Raw genomic sequence first — 10,267 nt, forward strand, 5'->3', positions numbered from 1 at the left:
ACAGTTTTCACCATACGTTAATGTGAAGAGTGAACAGTAAATGGTTAATCTTACTGCAACCTTGTTTTCATTGACTCCGGTTTATCTCGACGTTTAACTCGGCGTTACGTTACACCCGAGCGAGAACATTACACCTTGGTTGAGTGGTTGAATCAGCGATGTTGTGTTAAGCAGCAGGAAATGTACTGTTATGTTAGGATGAATGCTGTCTAAATGTTTAGGATGGGCTGGCACTTTGTCAAGCAACAATAGAACTTTAAAGGCAAGATTCTGTTCCCGGTGGTAGCATTCAGCCTCAACAGCAAAATGATTAGCAAACCAATCTTCAAAGATTTGACCAGTGACCCACGCATTCTTGTTAGCTGCCTAGTGGACAGGAAGCATAGTCTTACTCAAACCCTTAAGAGCACGGGTGTTTAGTGAATGGTAAACTAAGAGAGGCTTCATCATACAGTCTCCTTCGGCATTGGAACACATAAGCAAAGTCAATCTATCCTTTGCTGCCTTGAATCCTTACTTATATGTACGTGTGTTCTGGCATATGCTTCCAAAACAGCCTGGTCTCGTCTGCATTAAACACCTGCTTTGGTGTGACACCTAACTCAGCTATCATAGCCCGCAACTCCTCAGGATAGTGTTCAGCAGCTTTGTGGTCAGCACTAGCTTGCCCACCACGCATAGCTAAGTTGTGGAGACTGTGATGATTAATAAATTAGCAAACCATCCCCTACTTGCATAAAAGCTAACAATATCACTTGACACTTCCTCATCAGCCTCTGAACAAAGGCGACCATAAATTTCCAAAGCTTACACAAAGATGATCGGAACTAAGAGCTGTTTTTTTTCTTTGTTTCATGGTCAATGTACAAACTCAACATTTTCTCCATTTTTGTCATAATTGGGTTACGCACTTTGGTAACAATCTTTGAAGACACGTGATGAATCAACCACTGTACCTTTTATTTTCTCAGCATTTTCCTTTATGTTTCTGATTGTGGACTCACCCAGGCTGAAGTAGTGTCCCAGAGCTGTGTTACCTCACCCGACACTGCCCTATTTATAATTTCCAACTTTTTTTCAAGTGTCAAAGCGGTTCTCTGCCGCTTGGCTGATGGCCCAGGAATTGACATAAGACGCTTAGGAGGCATAGTTAAATATTTCAAGAACAAAATCACTGCACTGTAGGTAAAACCAACAAAAGTTTAAGAGTGCAAGTTCGCACATCCACACGTCGCCAAAACCAATGCGAGACTGGCGGGAGTGAGACTGAGGCGTGCACACGTGACTTGTATGGGTGGGAAAGCAGTGCTGCTCACATAACTGAGTTTTGGATGCATGTAAGAAGACATTGATAGAAATAGGCTACTCGCATAACGGATCCGCATAGTCTGAAGACGCATATAACGAGGACAAAGTATACAGTGAAAATATTGTATTGTTTACCATTCATACAGATCAATTAATTAAAGATTACTTAGAGCAGTGCATTAAGTTAGTACAAGGGTAAACAATGATAGAGTGCAGACTAAAGTGTTGCAGTTACAGAGAGCGCAGTGCAGGCAGACAAAAAGGTGCAAAGACATAACGACTTAGATTGTGAGGTCAAGAGTCAACCATTAATTCACCTGCCTTGTCACAAATGCTGCATGCTTTCAGGTAATGGACCTTCTGATCCCGCTCTTAACAGTCCTCCCAAGATGTTGTGTAAGTATATCAGAAGCAAATGGGGAGACTGTTAAAGAGTGAGTCTGTTGAGCAACAACAGGGCTAATCTATGTGGAGACAGGGATACAAGTGAGATCCTAATTGAATATTTCACATCTGTATTCAACCAGGAGAGAGACATGGAGGATAGCGAGTTCAGGAAAAGGGACTAGAGCAGGTCAGTTTTAAGAACACAGAGGTGTTAAGTTTATGGTACCCACAAAGTTTAATAAATCACAGGGCTGACAAATCTGCCCCGGTTGCTGTGGGAACCAAGGAAGCTGGCTGGGTCCCAATTCTGATTTTTTTTTTTTTTTTGCATCATTGATAGGATCGCTGATTATATTAATTTAACAATGAATTTATAGGGACAGCAGGGATAAGCTAAGCAATTATGAGCTGGTGAGTCTTATATCAGTGGTACAGGATGATGTTTGTGTACATTTGGAAAGGCAAAGGCTGATGAGGGATGGTCAGCGTGGTTTTGTGTGGGGAATATCCTGTCTCAGCAATTTGATTTTCATTGAGGGGAATAAAGAATCAACGTTTCAGGTCGCGACCCGTCATCAGGACTGGAAAGAAAGAGGGCTGAAACCAGAATAAGAAGATGGAGGGTAAAGAGTGCAAGGTGGCAGGTGATAAGTGAAATCAGATGAAGAGAAAAGTGCCTGGGTACGATAAAGTAAAAGGCTTGGAGGAGATAGGTAGAAGAGGTAAGGAGTTGAAGAAGAAGGAATCTAATTGGAGACAGTGGACCATGAAAGAAAGAGAAGGATGGGAAACAGAGGGAGATGATGGTCAGTTGAGAAGAGAAGGGGTGAGAGGGGAAACTAGAATGGGGAATGGAAAAAGAAGGGGTGGGGGAGAGGAATTAATGAAATTGAAGAAATCATTGTTCATGCCATCAGGTTGCAGGGTACCCAGATGAAATATGAATGAGTTTGGCTATATCATGGCAGTAGAGAAGGCCGTGGACAGACAGACATGTCAGAATGGAATGGTAAGTCAAATTGAAATGGGTGTCCAGCGAGGGATCTTGCTTTTTATGAAAGATTGATTAATTGGGAATGATTAGAATCTGGAATGTGCTGCCAGAGGAATGTTCAAATTGGACACAATTTCTACTTTAAAGAGAAGTATAGATAGGCACTTAAATAGGCAAAGCACACTGATCCAGTCCAAATGTGGGAGGATGGTATTATCGTAAATGGACCAGTATCAATGTGATGGGACTAAGGGCCTATCTGTGTTTTGTACAACTCTATAGATCTACAAGGTGTGACTGCCTCCTGGAACAAGGTGTACCAGCAGCTTTCCCCTCCTTGATGCACTGTTGATCCAGCTCCCACGTTGTGAACGTAATTCCTCAAGCCACAGGTAATAAATGGAAAAATTCTTCTTTTCTTTCTCTCTCACCATGTCACTTCTCATGAGAACTGCCTTTACTGGAACCATCAGATCCCTATTCTCAGGTGCCAGTTCCTTTGTCACTTGATTTCTATTAACCAGTTGTTATCCAATTACTTAGGAAACTCGTTGTTTACTTATCATTGATAATTTCAAACCATAAGCTTCAGGAAGTATAACTGCAAATCCAATTCAATTAACAGTTTTTAAATAAATCAAGCTATCTTACCATAAACCACACTGAATGGACACAGCAAAGATATACTTGGTAGTGGGATCCCATTGGAGGTGGCGGAAGTTACGGAGAATTATACGTTGGACCTGGAGGCTGGTGGGGTGGTAGGTGAGGACAAAGGGAACCCTATCCCAAGTGGGGTGGCGGGCAGATGGGGTGAGGGCAGATGTGCGGGAAATAGGAGAGATGCGTTTGAGAACAAAGTTGATGGTGGAAGAAGAGAAGCCCCTTTGTTTAAAAAAGGAAGACATCTCCTTCTTCTTGGAATGAAAAGCCTCATCCTGAGAGCAGATGCGGCGGAGACGGAGGAATTGTGAGAAGGGGATAGCATTTTTGCAAGAGACAGGGTGGGAAGAGGAATAGTCCAGGTAGCTGTGAGAGTCTGTAGGCTTATAGTAGATATCAGTAGATAAGCCATCTCTAGAGATGGAGACAGAAAGATCAAGAAAGGGAAGGGAGGGAGGAGTGGAGCTTTTCTTCCACCATCAACTCTGCTCTTAAACGCATCTCTCCCATTTCTCGTACATCTGCCCTCACCCCATCCGCCCGCCACCCCACTCGGGATAGGGTTCCCCTTGTCCTCACCTACCACCCCACCAGCCTCCAGGTCCAACGTAGAATTCAACGTAACTTCCGCCACCTCCAATGGGATCCCACTACCAAGCACATCTTTCCCTCCCCCCCCTTCTGCTTTCCGCAGGGATTGCTCCCTACGCGACTTCCTTGTCCACTCGTCCCCCCCCATCCCTTCCCACCGATCTCCCTCCTGGCACTTATCCTTGTAAACGGAACAAGTGCTACACCTGCCCTTACACTTCCTCCCTCACCACCATTCAGGGCCCCAGACAGTCCTTCCAGGTGAGGCGACACTTCACCTGTGAGTTTGCTGGTGTGGTATAATGCGTCCGGTGCTCCCGGTGTGGCCTTTTATATATTGGTGAGACCCGACGCAGACTGGGAGACCATTTCGCTGAACACCTACACTCGGTCCGCCAGAGAAAGCAGGATCTCCCAGTGGCCACACATTTTAATTCCACGTCCCATTCTGATACGTCTATCCATGGACTGTCCCCTACTGTCAAGATGAATCCACATTCAGGTTGGAGGAACAACACCTTATATACCAGCTGGGTAGCCTCCAACCTGATGGTATGAACATTGACTTCTCTAACGTCCTTTAATGCCCCTCCTCCCCTTCTCACTCCATCCCTGACATATTTAGTTTGTTTTTTCTCTCTCTGCCCATCACCCTGCCTGTTCTCCATCTCCCTCTGGTGCTCCCCCCTCCCCCTTTCTTTCTCCCAAGGCCTCCCGTCCCATGATCCTTTCCCTTCTCCAGTTCTGTATCACTTTCGCCAATCACCTTTCCAGCTCTTAGCTTCATCCCACCCCCTCCAGTCTTCTCCTATCATTTCGCATTTCCCTCTGCCCCCCACTACTTTCAAATCTCTTACGATCTTTCCTTTCAGTTAGTCCTGACGAAGGGTCTCGGCCCGAAGCGTCGACAGTACTTCTCCTTATAAATGCTGCCTGGCCTGCTGTGTTCCACCAGCATTTTGTGTGTGTTGTTTGAATTTCTAGCATCTGCAGATTTCCTCGTGTTTGTTAGATAAAAGTAACGTTGTTCTCCAGTCTTCTGGGTCCTTGTCTGTGACACCACCTGACAATTGGTAACCTACCTTTCCTGTTAATCTCACCAGCATCTCAGAGATCATGGTCCCATTCTTGTTTCTCATCATTTGTGTTTTATTCCTTCAGCTTCCCAGCTGAATGACTGTGGGAGATCGTGGTCCATGCCATGGCTTTAATCGAAGGAGTGGGTGATGAGGTGACTGTGCTATTCGGCCTGGTATTCATCTTGCTGGTTCTTGTCTTGTCATGGGCTTCCACTCACACCATCGATCGAAGCGACCAAGCACAGCAACTTGCTGATGGTTCTCCCGTGGAGCTGCAGGACCCTGCTTGCCCATTTTCCACTGAGGCCTCAGCACAGCCTGCAGCATCCGAGACTGCAACAATAGAACCAGGATGCACAGCAGAGAGCCAGAGGGATGGGGCGGAGGGGGAGATAGAGAGCCAGAGGGATGGGGCGGAGGGGGAGATGGAGAGCCAGAGGGATGGGGCGGAGGGGGAGATGGAGAGCCAGAGGGATGGGGCAGAGGGGGAGATGGAGAGCCAGAGGGATGGGGCGGAGGGGGAGATGGACAGCCAGAGGGATGGGGCGGAGGGGGAGATGGAGAGCCAGAGGGGCGGGGTGGAGGGGGAGATAGAGAGCCAGAGGGGTGGGGTGGAGGGGGAGATGGAGAGCCAGAGGGGCGATGGGGAGGGACAGGGAGACCAGGAGGAGCAGGAGTGGCAGAGGGATCAGGGGCAGGAGCAGAGGAACAGGTCAGAAGGGCAGGGGCAGAGGGACAGGGTAGAGGTGGAGAGACAGGAGAAAGAGAAGAGGAATGACATAGAGGAGCAGGTTGTGCCTGAACCCGAGGAGGCATGGCCCACAGTCAGTGCCACTGAGGACCTGGTTTCAGATCCCGTGCCTGTACAGTTACGGCAGCGACTGACCACAGCAAGAGGCAGGGATGCAGCTGAGACTCAGGCCATTGGTGGCCACCTTCCCCACAGTGACTGTGCACAGGACAGCTCCATGGTGATGAGACTGAAGTTTTTGAATGATACAGAGAGAATAGTTCAGGTCAGACCTGAACATACGATTGGACACATAAAAAGGTAACATCACCACCCTGATTCCATACCATGTGATCACTTCAACTTTATTTGAGCAAAAAGTGTTCTTCATTACTCAAGCACAAATCTCCCTGCATATCCCACCTCTCCATCCTCTGTCTTCTGTCCTCCTACCTCCATCCTCTGCGTCAATGCAATAGACAGTTGGCCTAGTGGGAACTTGGGATCTGTCAGCTCTCAGTAGCAGTTGGTTGACCTATGCAGGTACGTGGCTAGTGGCTAATGTCCAGTCAGTAATCATGCAGCCACTGCTGGGTTGAATTGTCTCTGTGCCTTGTCTCTGCCGGGTCATTGAGCTGTCTGCCCCTTTACGTGTCTGATGAGGACAGCATATAATTTGGAGGTGACCCACTCATGGGGCGATGACCTCCCAATGAATCTCTGTGACTTGAACCACACTTGGAATGCGTTTGAGTGAAGGCAGGAGCAGGAGGCCAAGCCCTGAAACCAAACGTCAGCAGAGAGGCTGATTCAGATTAATTTATTTATCTCATGTACATTGAAGCATACAATAAAATGCATCGTTTTGTTAACAACCAACACCAGCTAAGGACGTGCTGCAGACAGTCCACACAAGTTGTCACACATTCCAGTATCAACATAGCATGCAAGCCATATTCAGCAGAACAACACCAGCAGTAATAACAACAACAGCAAAACAAACCCCTTTCCTGCCCACCCACCTGCTTATTCACGCACTCATTTGTGATTTGTATCTATAGCTGGCTGGTGCTGCCTGCAGCTGCTTGTTAATCTGCTTGTCTGTCTTCCCCCTGCCAGGACTCAGTTTCCCCACCAGGAGCACCAGGTGCGTCTTATATACCAAGGGCAGCTACTGAGAGATGACACACAGACACTCTCCTCACTTCACATCACGGGCAACTGTGTAGTTCACTGCCACATCTCGCAGAATGCAACTCCACAGTCTCCAGCAGGGAGCCATGCAGCGGAGAACACTGACACCACCCTCAACATCGGGGGTCTCATGCTGCCCCTCTTCCTCCTTATGCTCTCCATTCTGTGGTATTACCAGATCAACTATCGGCACTTCTTCACACCACCTGCTACGATCTCGCTGGTCGGCATAACCATTCTGTTCAGCTTTGTGGCTTTCGGAGCTTACCGACGGTGAGATTGTGAGCTGGCTCACCCTGCTGACAGTGTACTCCATTCAGGACTGGCACCAATGCCAATTTTTATCAATTGAAACTGTCAGTCATTTTGAAGGTGTGATTATAATGTTATCGTGTGATTTTCTGCTTTGTTACGGAGTTGTTTGATGAGGCAATAGTGCTGTCATTGACATCGATAAAGCTCTTTGCACCTTATGACTGCAGTCAGGTCATTGTTTTATACCCTGCCTACTCTGCAGGGGTATTGTAATGATTGGGGATCCTCATCACCCTGTCCACCATTGTCCATGTTGGGTCCAGCCTGGCCGGGGAAGCTTCATTTATGTGCATGCTTCTGAAGGGGAGAAAAAACAAAAACAAGGTTTTCCTCTGCCCCACTAACTGGATGTTAAAGGGCCAGCTTCATAATCCAAGTCAGTTACGTCTGGTAAATTAAAAAAAATCCTGGAGCCATTTAGCCCATCTACTTGACTCCTGCTCTTTCCATACCCCTGTATTATTCCCAAGTTTAACCCCAGTGACCTATTCTCTCAACCATATCCCATCACTTTTTTCTTTAGTTTTATTGATTCAAATATTTTTCCAGTAGTTTCTTAAAAATGCAGTGCATTTCATCCTATTATTCCCTGCTCTGTCATTATTCATAAGAGGAGGTCTGGATGTTTCCTGGTGTTGAGCGGTTTGATCTTTACTACAAGTCTTCCAGTTTTCTAACTACTGGCTCTATCTGTAAACTTTGTGTTTTGATCTTGTGTCATTTAGGTACATGTATTTGTTATTCAAGATACTATTAAAAACTCCACTCTTTACTCATTTCTTTAAAAGGCTGAGGTATGGAAATTATCTGGATGTAGACAAAGGGTAGTGGTTGATGAAAATTGTTATTGCTGAACGTCTGTGACTAGTGGTGATCAATGGGAATCCATGCTGGAATCTCTCCAGATTATGATATACTGTATATAAGTAACCTGGATGAAAATGTGGATGGGTGAGTCTAAGTTTGCAGGCAATATGATGCTTGGTGGCAGGCCCTCAGAAGCTCGTGTTGTAGATAACAACCATATTTTAATTTGAAACTGTATATTGTGCATTTACTTAAAATTTAAGTGTTGCTTAATAGTACATTGTGATATCGTAGTCATTTAAATAAATTTCTGTATTTTGAAAAAAAAGATTGATGGTGTTGTGGATCAAAGGTGCAAATGGATTTCGCAGTCCTTGTGCAAGACTCCCAAAAGGTTAATTTACAGGTTGAGTCTGTGGTAAAGAAGGCAAATGCAACATTGGTATTTATTTCAAGGGGAATAGAATATAAAAGCAAGGAGATAAAGCTGAGGCTTTATAAGACACTAGTTAGGCCTCACTTGGAGTATTGTCAACAGTTCTGGGCACCATATCTCAGAGAGGATATGTTGTCATTGGAGAGAATCCAGAGGTGGTTCATGAGGATGATTCTGGGAATACAGGGGTTAACATATGAGGAGCATTTGACAGCTTTGGGCCTGTACTCAACTGGTATTTAGAAGAATATAGAGGGATCTCATTGAAAATTGCTGAATGTTGAAGGGACTAGATAAGGTGGACGTGGAGAGGATATTTCCTATGGTGGGGGTATCCAGAGCTAAAGGGCACAGCCTCAAAATTGAGGAGTGACCTTATAAAACAGAGGCAAGAAGGATTTTTTTAGCCAGAGAGTAGTGAATCTATGGAATGCTCTGCCACAGGCTGCGGTGGAGGCCAAGTCCTTGGGTGTGTTTAAAGCAGAAGTTGATGTTTCCTGATTGGTCAGGGCATCAAAGAATATGGTGAGAAGGCAGGAAAATGGGGTTGAGTGGGATCCGAGATCAGCAATGATGGGATGCTGGAGCAGACTCAATGGGCCGAATAGCTTAATTCTGCTCCTTTGTCTTATGGTCTTGTAGCATAGAAGACTGGCAAAGGGTACAGTGGGATATAGATAGTTGCAGATATGGATGAAGAAATGGGAGATGGAGTTTAACCTGACCAAGTTTGAGGTATTGCTCGTTGGGAGATGAAATGTAAAGGGACAGTACGTTGTTGATGGCAAGACCCTCAACAGTGTTGATATACAGAGGGATCTTGGAGTCGAAGTTCATTGTTCCTTTAAGTGGCTACACAGGTAAAGAGGACATAAGGCATGGTTGCCTTTATCAGTCAGGGAACTGAGTTCAAGAGTTGGGAAGTTATGTTGTAACTGTATAAAACTTTGTAGGCCACGTCTGGATTTTGCATTCAATTCTGGGTGACTCATTACACTGGACAATCAAGTTTTTGCTTCCTGAATACTTTTGGATGTATTTTTGGAATTTGGGCTGCTCATCATGAAAATCACCATGAAATTTCCCTATCACGCACCAATTTTTTTTTGTGCGGTTGCTATTTCAATTCATGATTCAAGTCAATTAAAATGTTGCCGACAGCGTAAGCTGAAAAGCTTTTTATCTATTCCAGCCATGCCTGAGCATGCTCGGACAGGACAAATGCTTCATGGCAGGATAGGTTTTAGAAAGACTATAAAAGCATCACGCACACACCGTCCTTTGCATTGCATTTACTTGTAGATCAATTTGCAATCACGTTGATGTGCCTGCTGCAGGGGCATAGTATATTGTGTGTACTCATTATAATAAAGTAAATGTATTTTCAGGAGTATTTGTGATAGCAAAATGTCTTCCCAATGTTACAACAACCATGATATTTTGTTATATTGGTGACGAATATACACTTGAATCTCAAAGACTGAGCATGACTCCTTACTAAGAGAGCCTATGTTGGGTGTAAAATTGGCAACCAAGACAAAGCCTGGGCTCCTCACATTTGTTGCTCAACATGCACAATGGATCTTGGAGCTTGGCTCAGCAGTACTCAGAAGTCAATGCCATTTGCTGTCCTGATGATATGGTGAGAGCAGAAGGATCATATGACATACTGCTACTTCTGTCCAACTAGTGTGTCTGGTTTCTCTGCTAAAAACAAGAAATCTATTGAATACCCCAAAATCCCTTCAGCCATTAGACCTATG

The 10,267-nt window shown here is 45.3% G+C and overlaps 1 protein-coding gene across 1 annotated transcript in view; it reads left to right on the top strand.

The window, feature by feature from the left end:
* Nucleotides 1-8,396, top strand: part of LOC140732057 (transmembrane and ubiquitin-like domain-containing protein 1) — a 34,836-nt gene extending 26,440 nt beyond the window's left edge. Inside the window, exons 2-5 of the mRNA XM_073054590.1 lie at nucleotides 2,972-3,081; nucleotides 5,105-5,454; nucleotides 5,506-6,073; nucleotides 6,872-8,396. Coding sequence (XP_072910691.1) covers nucleotides 5,145-5,454; nucleotides 5,506-6,073; nucleotides 6,872-7,223 — 1,230 coding nt within the window. The 5' untranslated portion in view covers nucleotides 2,972-3,081; nucleotides 5,105-5,144 and the 3' untranslated portion in view covers nucleotides 7,224-8,396. The remainder of the gene's footprint in view (nucleotides 1-2,971; nucleotides 3,082-5,104; nucleotides 5,455-5,505; nucleotides 6,074-6,871) is intronic.
* The last annotated feature ends 1,871 nt before the right edge of the window (nucleotides 8,397-10,267 follow it).

The sequence above is a fragment of the Hemitrygon akajei genome, chromosome 1 (genome assembly GCF_048418815.1).
Source record: "Hemitrygon akajei chromosome 1, sHemAka1.3, whole genome shotgun sequence".
Classification (NCBI taxonomy): Eukaryota; Metazoa; Chordata; class Chondrichthyes; order Myliobatiformes; family Dasyatidae; genus Hemitrygon; species Hemitrygon akajei.